Below are 19,979 nucleotides of genomic sequence, written 5' to 3'. Positions count from 1 at the left end.
CAGCGGGTCAGTGGCCTTCAGGCATAGGTTGCCGCCGGAAGAAAGTCTAGACTTTGCCCTACTCCACTCCCCCGCGTGTTCGGGTTCCCGGGGCGCATGTCCGGCACCCCCGACTGTTGGTCAGGTCGTGCCCGCTCAGGCCCAGGAGGCGGTTCCGCCAGGGAGAGGGACTGGAGGCCGGGCCAGGCCACGGCCAACCTATGTCCTGTTACACCAACCCACCCCAGGGGCAGCCTGCCCGCTGCCACCTCGCTGCCCAACGCTGGCACCCGTCGCCGGCCGCAGCACGGCTTCCACCAATCGGCGGCGAGCGCGGCGCGGGCCTCTCCAAGCCGCGGGGGCGGGGCCTGGCGTCGCGATAGCCTGCGGCGGCGTGATTGGCGTCGGCACTATCCAATAAGCACGGGCGAGCGGGCCTCGGGCTGCGCAAGGCTGGGCGGGAACCGCGGCGCGGCAGGCAAGGAGACGCCGAGAAGCGGGCGACATGTTCCGGGGTCCGGAGAGCGAGGGCAGCCGGGCAAGCTCCAGGTGAGGTGCGAGCGCTGGGACTGGCGGGGAGGCCGGCGGGTGACCTCACAGAGCCTCGGCCTCCGCGCCCGTGTCGGAAAGATGGACGCACACGCGGGCTGTGCCCTCCAGGGTCTCGGCGGAGGGCCCGAAGCGCGCCTCCCGCGTTTCTCGGCGCGCCGGAAGGACGCCGGCCGAGCGGGCTGCTGCTTCGGGGCGGGCAGTGCCGGGAGTCCCCACGAGGCGGTGTGTGCGGACACGCGGGGAGTGCGGGCCACCCTCCTGGGGTCTGGGCTCGTGCCTGGCGCGCGCGTGGTCGGGCTTCGGGGGAAGGTCACCATTCTGGAGCCCTCCCCAAATCCCGCAGCCCTGTAGCCAGGCGGTGCCGTCCCTTCATTCGACAGCCCGGGGGCCAGGCAGAGCTCGCCCCTAACTCCGCAGCCCGGGGGTCAGGTGGTGCCCTCGCCTAATCCTGCAGCCCTGGGATGTAGGTGGTGCCGCCCTCCTTCGCCGATGGGGAACCAGGCCGGACTGCAAATGATATTCTAGAAGCGGAGCTCCCATTTCAGGTCTCCAGCTGGGCTTCAACACTCAGGAACACCCCACAGCACGCTTGCTTTCTTTTGCGCTTGAAAGTGTTCCGTGTGTTTTGGAACGCAGATAAATTAGTGTTACCAGAGCTGGCGAGTTCTGTCAAGCCAGTGAGGAGCCAGCTTGCACTGTGGAATTCCAGGCGTTCAGTTCCCCAAGAGTTTTCCTTATTCTGAGTTCTTCTGTGGCCCAGCCTCAGAGTAGAAGAGAACGTGTTCTATCTGTGACGACTGTTGAGATACATACTAAATACTAACTAAAAGAATTGCTTTGACTTGCTCAAAACCCATGTAAATTTAGGGGAGTTAGGTCATTATTCCTTAATGAAATAATTAGTCATTAATGCATGCAACAATGACTACTAATCACTCGAGTCTAGATCTACACTGATAGGGGGCTAGAAGTTTCCCTGGGATTACTCAGGATGAGTCGTTTCTGGTGCCTGGTAACCTCTGCACACCCACCCTGCCTGGGCAAGGGCTTCTTCCTTGTACTTTCTCAGTTGTGTCCATTAAGTATGTTCACTCTGTTTACGCTGCCTGGCACTGGATGCCCAGGAAATGTTGGTTGCATTAATGAATAAGCCCCAGAGTAACACTTGTTCTACTTGGAGCTACAGATGTCAGCTGCAGAGCTGATGCTGTAAGGTAGTAGTCCACACTTCTTTGGGAGATTCATTTTTGGACAGGATATGATGAAAAGGAGAAAAAGCTTCCCTTTCAGGACGTTGGCGAAGGAAAAGCAGCCTTCTTAATTGGATGATTAAGTGTAATTGGGAGCTTTGCATTTGGCTGCCATCTTGAAGGACTTAATTAGCTAGATTTGTACCCTTTATTTGACTAGTCAGAGAGGGAGCCAAGTGGTGGCTGTATAATCACCCAGCCAAGTTTTCTTCTCTTAGACCTACGTCTTTGCTTTTTGTGGTGACGGATCATTTTGTGTTAAAGGGATTTTGAACTATAAAAGCATTTTGCTTTAGCCATCATTAGGGTCTTTCCTTTAAGCTGTAAGGTGCTGCACTGCTTCTCTCTGAACCTGACCAGTCCCCAAAAGCTTTTCTGACACAGGAACAAGCTCTCGGGGGGCTGGTGGAGATCCCCCTCTAGGTCTTGTTTTCTCTGTCCCTGCCACAGCGCCTGAGCTGTGTATGTGGCTTTTCTTGTCACACGCTCCTTAGTGGCTCTTGCGTAGTTTGAGTATCTTTGTTGAAATATATCAAAGGGGTAATAGAAAAGGAAAAAATAATTGGGAAGCAGCCCCACATTGTGGTTTCATCCCCAAAATGTCGAGCTCACTGTATTCCCAACTTCTGCCCCATAAGTGGTGTCATAGTGATAACTGATCGAGAGCCTAGTGAAGCCACATTGAGCCGTTGTTGTGGGTACTGTTTTTATTGAAATGTCTATTTAACTCTTGGTCCCGTTTATGGGAGACCCTGTTGGGGCAGCCTGTGCAATTTGCATGACTGCCACGTGGCTGTGAACCCCTCCTGCCATCACAAAGGCAGTGATGGAGATGGTCGCTGCTCCTTCCCAGGGAGCTTGCACAGTAATCTCTGCTGCAGCGTTCTTGGGCTCCACTTGCTTTTTCTTCCCTTGTTTTCAAAGTAAAATAAAATTCAGGAAAGTACACAGAATAATAGAATAAACACTGTATTTCCACCACCCCCACTTCACATTTCGTCACTTCAAATAGCTGTCGCTTCCCTCCTGTGCCTCCGAGGTGCTCTTTTCTCAGAGACAGCAGGCTCCGTTGGGGTGTCACCTCCTCTAAGAATTTGTCTTTGGAGTTTCAGTAATTCTCAGCGCCTCTCACATAGCTCACAGAACACTGAAAACCACCTCCGCAGAGCTCTAGCTTTCCTGGTAAACCTGAGGCTTCTCTAGGCCAAGGATTTGTTCTCATCTGTCTTTCTGTCCACAGGGTCTGGTGCAGGCAGGCTTGCCAGCGATAGGTGCTCAGGGAGCCGGTGAGTTGAATTGAATGAGGAAAGGGCAAGAGGTGAAGAGACCTGTGGTATCCAGGAATGTAGAACGTTGCGAGTCAGGAGGTCCCTGAGAGCTTTGAATCGAGATGAGTTTACTTTTAATCTGATCTGACCATTTGTGGGAACTTGAGGGTTTGAAAGAAGAGCCGTGTTTCTAATAAGTCAGTAAAATGGGAATTTTAACTTGTGCCAGCATGAGACTTGTTGTTAAATTCAGTTCATTTCTGAAAATTGCAAAACTCCATCCCATCTTTTCAAAGAAATGGCCGTGGAGACCCAAGCATGTTGGACCTGCTGTAGCTAGCCAAGAAAAATATGGAGACTGTCATTGTGACCAGGGCTCTGTGACTTATAAATGGGTGCAGGACTCAGATGGCTTCACCATGTCCACCAAGAAAATGCATGACGTGTGGTCCTTTTAAGCCCTTTCCAATTTAAGTCTGGTTATTGGTTAAAAAAATGTTTTTCTCCAACTGAAGTCATTTTTTTTTTCCTTCATCAAATCCTTAAGGAAATGCTACCTGCTGAACGGGAGTCCATCTTCCCCATCTTCCCGAGCCGACAGGGGCTCTGGGCATCATTGCAAGCCTGCCAGTTGCACACTTGGCCTCTGTGTTGTTGAGTGGCTGGCCTGTGGGTCTCTGTCCACGCTGGGGCCGGCACGTTGTCTGCCCTCTGTAAAGCAGATGAGCGCTTTCTGCAGGCCTGCTGTTCAGCCAAGGAATCTGAGAACTCTGTTCACTTTCAGTTACAACGAACGATCAGCTCCTGTTCTAGCCGTTTTCAAGCAACAACATTTTTAAATATCCTGTTCTGTTGGTGAACTAAATCGGGGGCAGTGTTTATATAGCTTTCCAGGGAGGCCTAACCTCGATTCGGAGCTTTCTTGTGGTGTCAAGCTCTGCGATTGCATCTATTTCTGAATGTCTGCAGTCACAGACAGTCGCGTTGCTTAGGACTAGTAAAGAGCCTGGGCCACTCACCCATTTAAAACTCTTTCAGCAGGTCCCTCTCTCCTTTGAGATGCGTTTTAAAAATCTTCCTAGGTGTTCTGAAAAGACGGTGTGAATTCAGTGTGTTAACCTGCTTTGCTCAAGTAGACCGAAACTCGGGGGTATCAGGGCCGAGCTTTGTGAAAATGTTATTAATTCTTCAGTTATTTCAATAAAAAGTGACTCAAGGGCCTGATCTCCCTCTTCTGAAGTGTCCACTGTAACACCTCCAAGTTATGCATGACCGTTTCCCAGAGATGGACACTTCAGGTCGATACTGCTGTTGGTGGCTGAGCAGTGGCAGTGCCACTGTTCTCCAGGGGCGTTTCATGAAAACGAACCCTCGCAGAAGGCGAGTGTGTTTCAGAGGTGACGCTCGGTGCATATATGTGATCTGAAACGAGCAGTGGTGCTGGAGGGTGTGTTCTCTGACCCCTGACATTGAACCTGTCACCGGTTGTACCCGACGTGAGGACTAGAGATGATTATGCTGCTGTCGCTTCCCAGGACCCACCGGCATTACGTCGGTGACTCCGCCTGGTCTGCGCGGACACTTTCCAATAGAAACGTGAGCCACATACGGAAGTTTAAGTTTTCTATTATGGTAGCCACATTTTAAAACATGAAAAGAATCAGGACAATTAATTTGAATAGATACAGTTCAACCTAATATATACAAGACCCTGTTTCAACATGTGATCGATATAAAAGACAAGATTAAAGAGAGACTTTGCTTTTCCATCCTCACAGTCTGGTGTGTAGTCTTCACTTAACCGCAAATCCAAGTCCTATTCCCACACCCAAGCGCTCTCTAGCCGCAGGGCCTGCCCTCCTGAAGGCCCAGCTCGGGAGTCAGGATTGAGCTGGATAAATGGTGTGCTGTCCCCCTTGTTTTGTTTCTTTTTCTGGAGGCTTTTATGATTGCTCGGCATTAGGGCATAATGTGTTTCTATTCGAGCTGATGGTCTGGCTAGGTCTTACTTTCGGGGAAACACAGTAGTCTGAGCCCCAGATCCAGACTGCCTGAGCTTGTGACCGGTCCTGTGACCTCTCTCATCTCAGATTCATCGTCTGTGACAAGAATGGCTGCCTTAGAGGGTTGTTGTGTAAGGTCCTTGGAACAATAGCTGACATACAGTAAGCACTTAGCAAATGTCAGCTCCAGTGTTAAGTACCACTGAATGTGTTTATGGTGTTAGACCCTACTGTATACTGATGAAAATTTGTATTAAACTCTACCGAATGTGGCTCCATTTGCTTGTTTTAAGGAAACTTGAATTTGCTTAGAAGAGGTCCCAGGAATACTTTCAAGAGCATTCACATTCCCGGGGTTTTGGGCATAAGCAGGACTTACAAAGAAAACTTTTAAGGGAGTCTTCAGGGCAGTAAGGAAGTTTGCCATATGGTTGTCTGTAAACTAGTGCCCGTAGGAAGTAATTGCAGTGTGTAATGTTTGCATAGACGTTAAGAAAGTACATGTGCCCTGTCTAGTTACGGACAGTGAGGTCCGGGTCAGCCACCCGTCACACGTGCCTGCTCTGTGCTTGCAGGGCCATGCAGCCCCCAGGAGGAGCATCGAGCGATCTTTTCGGAAGCCCAGAGGAAAGCGTGCCTTCAAACAGGCCCAACAGGATGGCATCGAATATTTTTGGACCAACTGAAGAACCTCAGAACATGCCTAAGAGATCCAACCCTCCAGGTACCAGGCCGTTGTGACTCGTTCATCCTTTGGCCTCTACCTGTTCTTTTCTGCGCTGCTCTCTCGATAAAAATTCTTTTTCTTTATATGATCCTTTCCCATCTTTTCGGGTACAGGTGTTCCCTTGCCATCAGAGTTCCAGAATGGGAGGAAGGTTTTTTTCCTGCCTTTGACTTTCTGTCTTGAAGGTGGCTCGATCCTTCGGGATTCTCCCTCGTCTAGCAACCGCTCCCTCAGTGGGGTCCAGGACAATGGGGGGGGGGGTTCTGGCTGCTGCCCGGGGGCTCTCCCACCTGCCCCATGGTCTCTTTGAGGTTCCTGAAATTGCACGCAGGTTGTGCATTTCAACATTTTTCTTAGGAAGGGTATTTTTCATCAGATTGTTGGTGGGATTGAAACTAAAAAAGGGGGACTTGGTCAGCGCACCTCTGTACCGTCCTTTCCCACATTCTGGCGGTTCTTCTACAACAGTGTTTCTCTCTCGGTTGAGGGATCACACAGTGCTGGCGGCCATCCCTACAGAAGCTCGCCCCGTCTGTATCCATGAGGGGAAGCAAAGTTGGTTCCCTCTGTACAGACTGGAGAGGCCAGACGAGGGAGTCCGTATTTCAGACAGATAATAAAATCGAGCAGAGCCCGAGCCAGAGCTGCTCGCCACCCACCTCAGTTCTGGGTACCACGTACTTCTGGACCGGACCTGGAGGACCCAGAGCAGTCGATTCAAAAGCTAGTGTTTCGTGTGGTTGGTTGGTTGTTGGGGCGGGGTGGAGGGTTAATCTTTTGGATATTATGTTAGTATGAGTATTAAGTTATGAGTAGACACGCAGGTGGTTTTATTGAGTGAGTAACGTTCTCCCCATATCCAGTTTATGGGTGTCGGGCCAGGCGTGGTCAGCCCTGCACATCGTTTGTACCAATGGCAGCAGAATGATGGGTCACATGGCAGATAGAATCAAGTGTGAGGCACCTGAAGGTGGATGAGCCGGCTCCCTTTTCCTTGGCTCAGCAGAGTGCGTGTCTGGAGCACTTCCTGGGGTGTCGGAGTCCCTGGAGAGTGTGGCACCTTACTGCTTTGCCACACTCTCATGATCCCCAGCTCTCATGCCCAGTGGGCAGCCTGGGCCGCTCTTGACCAGAGAATGAGAAAGCCTCTGTTTTGTGTGCGGTCCCCAATCATCCAACATGATTCCCTGTGTTGAGGTCCTGCTTCTTGTGGTCCTGTGGTTTGGACTTTGTTTTCTGTCCTGCCAAGTGCGCTTTAAAATTATCTGTGATAAATTCTCAAGGGACGCCCCAAAGGGGAAACTGCTAGCTGAGCCCATGACCCCAGACCTAAACTCCAGCCCTCGTTTCGTCATTTAGGCTTACAGACTTAGCCCCCACAGCCCTCCAGCAAGAGGGTGTCATTGAGAAAAGTGTGCAGGGCGGAGTGTGTGACTTACCACGTGAGTCACTTTAATTTACCAAGGATTGTCCTACACAGTGTTTCATTCACTCTTCATTCGTGTGCTTTGCTCCTCGCCTAGTTTACGGCTTCCACAAATTGTTTTTCCCGTTCTAACAATGAGGATGATTGGTACGTGTGGATTGTTTAATACTTGCCAGGGACTGGGCTAAATGCTTTGCGTGTATTCATTTGGTTCTCTCTACACCCCTGGGAGGTAGGTGGTGTTCCCTCTTTTAGAGGAGGAATCTGAATCTCGGGGAGGTCCCAAGCACTGGCTTGCCTAAGCCCCGCAGCTTACGGGTGGCAGAACTAGCCTGTGGCATGGCTTTTCCTGACTCCAGAGCTCCACACTTACCTCCCGGGATAAAATTCTCAACATGGAATTGCCGGATCAGTTTAAAGGGCAGCTAGATACTTCCGACTAGTCTACTATGGGGGGCCCAGTGCTCGTCGTGACGTTTGTGATGCTGCTGCCACGCTGCCAACACGCTTTGGTTCTTTAAAAAGTGTGTCTTGCATTTATTTGTGAGTGGCTTGAGCATCTTTTCCGTCTTCAAAACTGAATTCATCTTTCAGGTAAAATGTTGAGTAATAGACCCGCAGCGTGACTATATATAAAGTTCAAAAACAACTTTTGTTTGGGGTTGGGCATATACACAGTAACACTCTGCAAGAAATAACAAGTTCGTGGTTTCTGTTCAGGTGTGTGGTGACCTGGGATGATGGGGAAGGAATACACAGGTTTCTGGGAGCTGGGAGCATCTGTACGGTGGTAATTACGTGAATGTTTGCCTTTGTTTATGATGGTTGTGTCTTACGAACTTTTCTCTTGTTGCATTTCACAATTTAAAAAAAATGTTTGAAATGAGCAGTGCCTCTAGCCAAAACCTTCAAGTTGAGTTACTTTTATCTTCCATTTTTGAAAAAGCCGAATGTGTATTTTTCAAAGAATTTGCTTAAGCATAACCAGAAGCAATGCATTGAGGAGATGGCCTCCAGCCGTCGTTTTTCTCTACCTTGTGGTCTAGACGTTTTTGCTAACAACACACCGTTAATGACAACAGCCCAGCAGCATTGCTGAGGGCTTACCCACGTCACGTGTGTTAACCCACGTATCTCCCCGGTGACCCGAGGAAGGTACTGTTATTGCCTTTTAGAGTTGAGAAAATGGAGACAAAAGAGGGTCGCGGTCCCTTATCCAGGCTCGCACAACAAGTGACTGAACAGGGACTCCAGCCAGCAGTCTGGCCACAGGACACATGCCCTTAACACCGTGCTGTGCTGGTTCTCCGGCCCAAAGGTTTTCAACGTGGGGTCTGTGGCTCCCGGGGAGGTCCGTGGCCGAGGTTCAGGTTTGTAGTCACCTGGCAGGACATGAACACGCGTGCGCATTTTCCTACAGAGCGTTCCCATGTGCTCTCTGTTCTACCCTGAAAAGACAGGGAACCCCAACCCAGTCGCTGCTCCCCATGTTCTGTGCTTTTATGTGTCCCCTCGAAGCCTGGCATCCCAGAAGGCCATGCTGCGTTAGCCTGCACTCGGGCAGCCGGAGTCTGAGGGCTCTCAAGTACCAGCCCCAGTGGGGCCACCTTCCTCGGAGCTCGTCATCCATGGGCTTAAGGTGCTGGTGACTTCTGTCAAAGCGGTGGGTTACCTCAGCCTAGAAGGGACTGTTTAAAATTTCATTTCTTGAAAACAGAAAATACAAAACTCTATAAAAAGAACATGTTAAACAGCCTTAAGCCCCTGCACCCATCCATCCCATTTCCTGCACACATGCGGCCTCTGTAGATAACCACGTTTTTGTTCGGGGGCGGGAGGAGTGGAGTAAGTACTTTATTTGCATACGAGCCAAAAAGAATACCCCCTCCTTTTACATTAAGAGCTTGTATGCTGCATAGATTGTTTTGCACCTGTTTTCACCAAGCGTTATGTCCAGTACATAGGAAATATAACCCACATTTATGGAGCATCTACGCCCCAGGCATTGTTCTAAGCATTTGACATACGAGCTGCAGTAAGTCATTGCGTCCTCTCACAGCGCTGTGAACAAGGTGCTTTTATTATCCCCTTCTACACAGGGAGAATCTGGGGCACAGAAGGCCGGGTAACGTGTACGGTCGTATAGCTAGTGAGTGGAGTGCATCTTCTTTCCTCCCATAAGATTATAAGTTATTGGTACACTGGGGCCATGATTGTATTGGCCCCACCTCCACTTAGCATAGCGCTTTGGAAAGGAGGTGTGCGGTGATGCTGAGGGAAGAGGTAACCCGTTGGTATCGTATGGCAGCCGTCTTTCTGCTTAATGCAGGCGTTTCCTTTTCACGTCCAGGCCTAAGTCATCAGCTTATAAGAGGTTACATTATAGACACCTATTTTCATTATGGCTTATCAAATCACTTATAGTTGGCAGCAGAGACGTTAAGTGTCTGTGATTCACTGACATATCTAGTTGTCACTGGAAGTTCCAGCCAGAATGAGGTCAGAGAATGACTAATAAGTGAATGTTATTTTCCAGATTACAGGTTTGCCTGTAATGGGGCATGTTATTAAATTCAGTTCTGTCTGAGCTAAACATTTTGCAGTTGTTTGCGTTTAATCTACTAAAGAACTTTTCATGGTTTAGTGAAGAAGATTCTTCAACTGGAAAGCATGAAAATTTCAGGGTTAGGGAAAAGCTAGAGGGGAAAATACTGTTCTGTGCCATCTCACCATCTTGCCTCTAAAGGCCAGCCCCATTCAGCTCAGTTCTAGAAATGAAGGCCCAGCAGTCCCTTGGTGAAGGGACTGAGTTTGATACAGAGCTTCAGGGACCCTCATCATCCCACCCTTAGTGGCCTAAACTCAGAACTGGACTAGGTGTTACTACGAGAGGAGTCTCTCACGTAAGGAACGTGGAGGCAGGAGCAGGGGGATGTTACTGGTTGCTCACTGTTGTGTGATTGTCTCTACAGGAGGCAAAGGAAGTGGTATCTTTGACGAATCAACGCCTGTGCACACTCGACAGCGTCTGAACCCACCTGGTGGGAAGACCAGTGACATTTTTGGGTCCCCAGTGAGTGCCACTTTGCCCGTGGCACACCCAAACAAACCTAAGGTATGGACTACACCCAGATAGCAGACATGAAAGTGAGAAAAGCGAACACGGAGCCAAGTTCTCTTTTCAAAGGAGCTGAGGCCGTTGTGACATGTTATTAGAAAGACAAGAAGGGTGACGTTGGCTTTCCTGGGTGCAGTCATTAGTCCTTGCACTTCGAAGCCACCCTGAGTCATCAGAGAAATAGATTCCAAACTCATGATGACTGAGCCCTGGGGGAAGCTGGTCGTGGTGTGTCGGTAGCAGCGACTGCCCACTGCAGATAGGCTGCTGCTCTTCTCAGCACATCACTGAGGGGTGGAGAGGAGAGATACAAACTTGAACATACGATGGAGGAGTTCACGTTTCATAAAAATAGCACCATTTTTAGTGGTCATAAGTACAACTGCATTGGACTAAAATTCACCAAATATTTAGAATTCATGGGTTCCTGATACTTTAAAAAAAAACCTAACCTGTCACCTTTGAAGAACGCCAGGGGACCAACTCATGAAGAAAACTGCTCAAAGACAGAATCAAGCATTCAGCCAGCATTTCCTGCATGAACTGTACCTCAGGATTATAGTTGTTGAGGGAAAGTTGCCTTTTATAAAAATACTCCAGCCTATAAATGAAGAAGGAATAACAGAATTCAAATATCACTGTTTTCGCAAACTTAGAATGAAATTGTGGGTCTAGGCAGTGCTCATCAGTGGCTGCTCGCATCACAAAACGAGAGAGAACCAGACACTATGGCTCTCGTGCTGGAAGGCCATTGTGGACCAGCTTTGAATTCTTGTGAAAAAACCAGGCCTGAATCAGACCAAACCTCATATTAGTCGACACCACAGGGATTCAATCAGCATGATCCAAAATATAGGCAATTACATAGCAGTCAGGAGAGGGAGGCCCTAATGATTACAAAACAGACTTCACGCAATCCCCATCAGTGTCCCAACAGTGCTTTTGTTGCAAAAATGGAAAGACCTATCTTAAAATTCGTATGGACTCTTAAGGGACCCCAAATAGCCACACGGTCTTAAAGAACAAAGCAGGAGGCTCACTCTTCCCAATTTCAGAACTTACTCCAATAATCAGAACAGCGTGACACTGGCATAAAGATAGACATACCGGTGGAATTGAATTGAGCACCAAGAAATAAACTCTGGCATCTATGGTTAACTGATTAACTGATATGCCAAGATCATTCAGTGGGGGAAAGAACAGTCTCTCCAACAAGTGGTGAAACATTGGATATGCACATGGAAAAAAAATGAAGGCAGACCCTGACCTTATAACATATACAGAAATTAACTCAAAATGGATCAAAGGCCCAAATTTAAGAGCTAAAACTATAAAATTTTTAGAAGAAAATATAGGGACAAATCTTCATGATCTTAGATTTAGCAGTGGTTTCTTAAATATGACACCAAAAACACAGGCAACAAATTTTTAAATAAATAAATTGGAGTTTATTAAAATTAAAAACTTTGTGCATGAAAAGATGCTATCAATGCAACATTATTTACAGTGGCCAAGATGTAGAAGCAACCTAAGTCAATCGATAGATGAATGGATAAAGAAGTACTGTATATAATGGAATGTTACTCAGCCATAAAAAAGAATGAAATCTTGTCATCTGCAGCAACATGGATGGACCAAGAGGGTATTATGCTGAGTGAAATAAGTCAGACAGAGAAAGACAAATACCTTATGATTTCACTTATATGTGGAATCTGAAAAACAAAATAAATGAATAAAACAGAAACAAACTCATAGAGAACAAATTGATGATTGTCAGATGGGAGGGGTCTGGGGGTGATGGGTGAAAGGGATTAAGTAAGAATTACAAATTACCAGTTATAAAATAGTCACAGGGATGTAAAGTACAGCATAGGAAATAGAGTCAATAATATTGTAATAACTATGTCTGGTGTCAGATGGGTACTAGACTTATCAGGGTGATCACTTCGTAAGGTATATAAATGTCTAATCACTATACTGTGCACCTGAAACTAATACAATGTACATCAACTGTAATTGAAAAATAAATTTTTAAAAAAGACACTATCAAGAGAATAAAAAGACAATTCATAGAATATTTGCAAGTCAGATATCTGATAAAGGTTTACGATCCAGACAATACAAAGAATTCCTAACAGGGGGAACATCCAAGATTGCAGAATAGCTGTTATAATGAGAAAAAAAATAATGCTATTTATGTAGCAAATAAATTAAAAAGTAGAAAATTAAAAGAAAAAAAATTCCTACAACCAAACAACAAAAAGACAACCTGATTCAATGGGCAAATGATTTGAATAGACATTTCTTCAAAGAAGATACACAAGTGTTCAATCAACACCTAAAAAGATGCCGAGCATCCTTAGTCATTAAGGAAATGCACATGAAAATCACAGTGAGGTTCCACTTCACACCCACTAGGATGGCTATTATCAAAAAGCAGAAAATAACAAATGGTGGGGAGGCTATGGAGAGATTGAAACCCTTATACCTTGCTGTCTGAAATGTAAAATGGTGCAGCCACTGTGGAAAACAGTTTGGCGGTTTCTGAAAAAGTTGACCATAGAATTTACCATATGGTCCAGCTATTCCACTCTTAGGTATATACCCCCAAAATTTGAAAACAGGAACTCAAACAGATACTTGTTCATCTATTTTAATAGCATTATTTACGGTAACCAAAAGGGGGAAATAACCCAAGTGTCCACCAACAGATGAATGGAGAAACAGAATGTACTATACACATATAATGGGATATTATTCAGCCATAAAAAGGAATGACGTTTCTGACACATGTAGAACATGGATGACCCTTGTAAATATTTCCTGCTTTTCTAAAATTTGACGAGGTGTTATACCTTTAAGGACTTGTTCATTTTTGCAGTTGTGAGAGTGTTGTTATGGTTATTTTTCAAAAGGACATTTTTAAGAGCCATATCTTGAAATATTGATGGGTAAATGAAATAGCTGGGATTTGCTTTCAAATGATTCCACAAGGGGGTGGAGGGACTAAGGTTAGGAGACCTGTGCTGAGGCCAGGATGGCAGCGGGTCATCTGGGGGTTTGCGGTGCTGTTCTCTCCACTTTATTTATGGTTTAAATTGTCCATAAAAACATTTTTAGAAGTTAAAAATGAACCCAAAGTCATCCATGTCTTGGTTTGTACTGTCCATCTAAATGAGGGTAAAAAGTTTCTGAATCCCATATTGACCTGGGGTTTTCCATGTTGCAGGACCACGTGCTCTTGTGTGAAGGAGAAGACCCCAAATCGGACCTTAAAGGTGAGCTGCTGTCTCCTGTCCCTTCCCCCCACTGCTCTCCCGTTGGAAGAGTTGCCTGTTGTTCCCCAGAGGACGAGAGTAACTGTTCCTGTGCCCCTTCCAGGCCAGCTGACAAAAAACAAGCAAGGTCGCGTTTATTGCCCAGAAGATTTAGTATCTGAGGAAGGCCAGGGAAACGGGCTCAGTTATTTCTGATGGAAGCTTTCCAACTGGTCACCACTGGCTCTTCTTCACTTCTTGTCGTTGCTAAGACCCAGTTGTCTTCTAGAAGCTAAGCTGGTGTAGAGAAGGGCGGGATCCAGAGTCATTATATACTGGCGCCTGAGGCTAGTGCTGGCAAAACGAATGCAGAAGAGAAGGGTTTCCAGGGAGCAGGACAGGAAGAGGGAGAAGGGAGAGTGTGAGGCTTGCTCGTGGTGGGGAGAATTACTGCTTCCATCATCCATCACTCGGGGCGTGAGCCGCCCCCATGGTGGTGCTGGACGTGACTGAGTGCCACCGTTTTCCACACTGACGGTCGGCACTGATATCTGCCATTTCCCTCAGTTCGTGACCAAGATACAGGGGAATTCATGCGCTCAGAAAGTCCAGAGTAATAGTGTCAGACCCCACCTCACCAGTTCGGGCAGGCTCCCTCTCTTTTTCATGCTCACTTTGAGAAAGTTTGCTTCTTGTCCTTGAGGTGAAAGAAGGGGAAATGGAGTCCAACAAGCAAGATAAAGCAGTAGTGAACTTACTGAGGAATTTATCCAGGATTGTTTATAGTCTAAGCCCCCACTTCATATCCAGTCCAAGCACAGTCTCTGCCAACCTGTGAGTCTTGGTACAGGGAAGCCTGTGCTCTGTTCCTCTCCTCCCTTTCCAGTCTGCATTTCTTGCCAGCTGGTTTATGTCACAGACCTTTCATGTATACAGTTTGCCCGCCCAGGTAATGGGGAGCCTCTAACGGGATGCTTTGCTGACTTTGTCCCGCAGCCACAGTGAGCACCGTGCCCAGAGAAGAGCCGGGTGAGAAAGGCGGCCTGAGAGAAGCGGACCGCGCGCAGGAGCCCCAGCCCACGCCCGGGGCTGACAGCCATGAGCCCAGGTTGGGCCCACGGCCCCGATCTCACAACAAAGTCCTGAACCCCCCTGGAGGCAAATCCAGTATCTCCTTCTACTAGAGAAGCTGTTGCCTCCCCTGTAGCCACACAAGAAACTTGAGAGATAGGATTTCAAATACTAGAGTTTCTTTTAGCCCAAAGGAACAGGGGGGGTGGGGACAGGGTCTGTCGTGCGTCTGAAGCCGCTGCTCAGGCTCAGTGCCACCATGGGAGCCGCAGAGGACCTCGCCTTCCAGGCTGCTGAGAGACACATCTTTGGGGATCAAATGTGACTCCCTGATGAGTGCTCATTTGTAATTCTGGATGTGAGAGGATCTCTACGAAGGCCAAGTGGGGAGCTGGTGCAAGGCCACGGGGGGTCCTGATGAAGTGGGGGGATCTTCCACAGCCTTGTTGCATTGGCGATCCGCCAGCCAATTGGTGTCTAGGAATCTTAACACAGTAGCCTAATTAAAAGCCTTTGAAATTAAGCCAGAAACAACCTGTATGTTAGGCATAAGCTGAAACACTAACAGGGTGTCTCCAGATCAGTCCCCCCTCAGTTCCTAATGCTGTTTACCTGTCACGATACCTCCCCGTTCCTGGGACTACCGCTGCTAAACCCCGAGGCCTTTTTTTCACTCAGCCCCAGTGCGTTCTGCAGTGTTTTCTTGAAATATCTCCATTGCTTTTCCTTGACAGCTGTCAACAAAACCCAAAACGTTCTCAGTCTTACGCTTTATAGGGAGAGTTCGTCCCCCATCCTCTGATAGGAATCTCACTTTCACTCACAAGGCCTGGACTTGGTCTCGTCATGGACCGGTTTTGCTTGTGAATGGTTCCGTTTTTCCTGTCCTTTTTAAGTCTTGGCCTTTGCTGTTCAGCAATAATATGGATATTTCCTCTATCTGCAAGGCCCAGGTACATCCAGGTAATAGGGTTATTTCAGTCCTTCATTTGTCTTACTTTGTTGCTGTTGACATTGGGAAAAAGATGCTTGAGAGCCTTGGGTTCGTAGGTTTGAATTCTTTAATAATACCTAAAGAGCTATTCTAAAACACCGGCTTTACAGAAGGGACTACTGACTGTGGTCTGTTTCTGACACCTTTCTAGAAAAAAGCCAGTCGCTCATGTACACCAAAGAAGAAAAGTTTGCTGAGGCCACCCTTCATAAAGCTTTGCAGAACCTCTGGACCATAGTCACAGTTTCCAGGAGAGACTTAGAGACCTTAGGCCAGGAGAATAACTAGTTTGGCTGCAAAACCTCAACTGGCAAATTCCGTATTTGCCCAAAAAAAAGATAATGGGCTGGCAAGAGTTGTGTTGCTTTAATCTGTCAGGCACACGTTTCCCCCGTTCAGCCTCCTAAGGGCTACAGTCTAGTCACTCGTGTGGTGGTGGCTGTTAAAAGTGCCTACAGACCTAATAATGCCAGGTGCTAGAACTGTCTTCGTCATTATTAAAATTGAGAAAAGCAACAATGTTCAGTTACACTCACAGTGGCCGGCGACACACTTAAGTGCCTGCACGAGCCGCCTGCCAAGCCGCACTTCTTACAGCCCCACTTCTTCAGGGCATCCGCGTGTGGCTTTGTCAACCAAAGAGTTTCCCTCCTTTCAGGTGCCCTGCTGTCTTTGGAGCCAGGTAACACTCATTCCATGTGACTTTGTCAAGTACTTCCTGTCTCCATCCTTCAAATGGTCGTTCATAAGAATGTTGTTTGGAATTCAGAGTATTTTTTGTTTCCCCATTTCAAAATGTCATAAATGGCAGTGAGCTTTTAAACGCAAACACACTAGTTTAACTTATAATGAAATGTTCTAATGGTGGAAATGAACTGCAATTTATAACTTTTATTTTTTAATACAAGAGAGTGATTTGTGGATTCCAAATTGGGTTGCCAGAAAGAATCCTGACACTAGTGCTGGCCCTTGGGGCTTCACCCCGACCCTCACTGTCGGCCGGATGAGAGAGAGGCTCTCTAGTTGTGTCCACTGGCAGCGATTTGTGGGGTGGAGATGGGGGAGTGAAGGAAGAGAGGCCTGGTGGAGTGAGGGAAACGTGCTATAGAAAGAGCCTCTGGGCAGCAGTGACAATTCCCTGCCTTTGTTTCTCCCCATCTTTCCCCCCTTTCCCTTCCTGGGGCTGCAGGAGTACGTTTACAGTGCTGGTCACCGTGAGAGGCAGAAGACAAGTTTGTGCTCACAGGAGCCCTGATGGGGGTGGTCACCTGTATTTGGAAGATTTGTTAACTTTTAGCATCCTGCTCTCAATCTCTAAACCGCATTGAGAAATTACCAGTCTGTATTTTTATTAAGCCTGAAAAACTTTATGTGCATTTGGTGCCAACTTTTTTTCTAGGGCTGTATCAAAAACAACAAGAAAGCTGTACTCACCTCACGATGTAATTTTGATAGGAACATTTTGTTACTTTTACAAGGTGGAATTGAGTATAACAGTTGAATTAAACTTAGCAATCAGGTACTCAGCGTCTTTGCCTAGTGTGTGTGTGTGTGTGTATGTGTGTGTACATACGCCTTCCTCAACATCTGTTCTCCAGCGTGCCTGACCTCTGCTCCTTCATTGGTGAAGGGGTTTGCCTTTTTTTTCTTCCCCCATTTAGCCAGAGGATGCCCAAATTAATCTTCTCAAAGACTACAGACTTAGATTTTTTTTCATTTGAAAACCAAAGACTTAGCTTTGAGTAGAATGAGCGGGAATATGCAAGTGTTCTTTACAGTTTCTGTAAGTTAATGATTTTTTTTCTTTTCCACCACTTAAAGAACTGAAGGTATTGAACTTGCCTCTGAGTTGGCTTTGAAACGCTCCAGTGATGAGCCTTGTAATAAATAGATGAGGTGCTGAGCTATTAGCATTTGCCTATAGGTTCAAGCCCTGTAGAGAAAGCAGATTGAACATCTTTCCTTCTTACATCATAGCTATTTTCCTATGCCCTACAAGCAAACATAATATACATATGATGCGGGTTCAGGATGATGAAGCCTCAGGCTCCCACCTGGAGAGTTCCCCAATAAGAGCCTCCACTATTCTGCCTGCTGAATCGGGGCCGACTACCAGGACAGCAGTTCAGAAAGAAACCCGACATGAGGTTCCTGACAGTCTCCATTTGTTCATCTGAAAACACGTCTCGGGAGTGCAGAGCTTGTTCCCAGAACTGGATTAGGCTCTGGCAGCATTACGTCACCTATTTGTAGCAGCCACTCCAGCTGCAGGTTAGCACTGAGGTCTCAATGTCACAAGCAATTTGTCTCCAGAGGCGAGGCAGTGGCTAAGTCTGAAAGGACGAAGGTAGTTCCACCTATGTTATGGTGGGGGTGGGGGGTGAAGAACAGTGGATTGCCACTTCACGTCCTGTGCCTTGTTCAGAAATACACTGGCTCTTTTGACAGGGCATAGCTTGTTCTATTATCTTTGGCAATCAAACCTTTAAGGGTGTGGATACCTCCTGTGTTACCCAGTTCATTTCTTCTGAACTCACTATGTTCTTAATCTTGAAGCATTCTTAGAGATCAAGAATGACATATTCCTCTTTTATGTGTGACTAAAAAGTGCTATCTAAAATGAAACGTTAGGAAGAAGTGAGGGACATTACAGGGACCTCGGTGACTTTAGCAGGCCTTAGAGGCAGATGCTTAGAAATCAAAATAGAACTTTTGAAACCTGTGTGCCTATCTTATATTTTAGAGTCTTGTAGTGAGAAAAACAAAAAGTTGTATTCCAAATTATCTTTACAAATCTAAAAGGAAGGCTATTAAGTAAGTTCTAATTCAGCTAGTTTCAATTCACAGGAGTGTTCTAGTTGCACTCTAAAGTAAGTGTAAGGGTGAAATTCAGGGAATCAATAACGCAGTTAGACTTAGTTTGTAGTTTAACTCACTGCATAGCTCGCTATCTAACCACCTGTAACTAGACTTAGTTTGCAGTTTGAGCCATCCTGATACTCATCTGTTTTCGTTTCTCCCCTCACTGTTAACTGAAGAACTCTGTTCCCTTGCTGAACACTACCCTACCTCGTTAATTAACATCCTAATCTGGGAAAGAGCAATTTCTTAATCCTCAGGCGCCGGGACACTGGAATCCTATTTACAACTTCTTGCAGTTTTTACTTGTAACGCATTAAAGTCTCAGGCCTCGATGGCCGAGTCCAGAGTCCAGAGATAACATCATCTTCAAACAGACTAGGCCCCAGGAAGGATGTCAGCCCTAAAACCTGCCTGACCGACTCCCCCTTTCCTACATAGAAAAAGCTAACCTGAGGTTGGTGCAGCTATTTAAGACTCTGGACTCTGTCCCGGCGACTCCCACTCCCGCCCGTTTCTCTCTTACCAAGGCAGCCTTCATCTTTGGACACTGCCATGGGCATTCTCTCTTCCCTAACTTTAATAAAAACTTCCTTTGTAGAGTCTGTGACTGCTTTCACCTTTTGCGAACGACCAGGGGTTAATTGCATGCCACGACAGTAAGCATCAACAGTTATCCAGCATATCATCTTAAAACTTCATTTTGATTTAACCAATTGTCGTGCTCGCTGCGCCATTTGTCATGCAGGGGGGCCTGTGGGGTCTCTGGTCCCGCTCCCCATACAAGAACGCAGGATATGGTGAGGCCAAAAAGGAACACCCACGGAGCCATAGATGGGGGAGTCATACCACTATATTCTCTCTGGCGGCACTATACTCTCAATGGAGGCTGGATCCACACTGTCCGCAAACCGCCATCCACACTTGCCAGCCCAGCCACCATCTTCTTGCTAGCCCCCTTCTTCTCTTCTCTAGCGTAGCCACAGCAGTTATATTGTGGCCAATGGCTCACTGGTTACAGCTGACGGCCAACTAGCCACAGCTGATGGCCATGCAATCACAGTTGGCCATTTACTACCTGAGCCAGCACCTGTCTATGTGAGGCCGAGAGCCTGGAAACTACTTTCTGGGGCTCTGCTCCCATACCAATCTCAAGGAACAAATCTGTCTAATCATGCTAGTAATAAAAACAAAGTTGATGGCCGACTCAGTTGGCTTCTCATTGTGGTACTGGCAGCTGCCCTACTGTATTCAGGAATTCAGAGGTCAAATTGCTGAAAAAGGCCGAAGGCTGAAGTCTGTAAACATTCCTCAAAACATTCTCAAGCTTTCTCTGTAACTTGCTCACCAGCAAGAAGACATTTCATCTGTCCTGGCTCATTTTGAGGACATTGAACAATTCTACATAACATTATCGCATGCTTCCCATTTGCAAGAGATGTTTCTAAGCCCCTTTCATGGATTAGTTTGTAACA

General features: G+C 47.0%; 1 protein-coding gene across 2 annotated transcripts; it reads left to right on the top strand.

Annotated features, from left to right (window-relative positions):
• The first annotated feature begins 385 nt into the window (after positions 1-385).
• On the top strand, positions 386-17,167 carry JPT2 (Jupiter microtubule associated homolog 2). 2 transcript variants are annotated; one of them, XM_019713187.3, is made up of 5 exons: positions 386-528; positions 5,628-5,776; positions 10,178-10,320; positions 13,553-13,601; positions 14,577-17,167. In XM_019713187.3, the coding sequence occupies exons 1-5, from the start codon at positions 485-487 to the stop codon at positions 14,762-14,764; spliced, it is 573 nt and encodes a 190-aa protein (XP_019568746.2). In that variant the 5' UTR covers positions 386-484; the 3' UTR covers positions 14,765-17,167. The 2 variants fall into 2 exon arrangements, with proteins under 2 accessions (XP_019568746.2, XP_088657478.1); XM_088801352.1 differs by having other exon boundaries at positions 414-533.
• The last annotated feature ends 2,812 nt before the right edge of the window (positions 17,168-19,979 follow it).

Source organism: Rhinolophus sinicus, chromosome 10, assembly GCF_057876585.1.
Source record: "Rhinolophus sinicus isolate RSI-liver-muscle chromosome 10, RSI-T2T, whole genome shotgun sequence".
Lineage (NCBI taxonomy): Eukaryota > Metazoa > Chordata > Mammalia > Chiroptera > Rhinolophidae > Rhinolophus > Rhinolophus sinicus.
The sequence above is the reverse complement of the archived record's forward strand: the minus strand, read 5'-3'. Positions and strand labels throughout refer to the sequence as shown.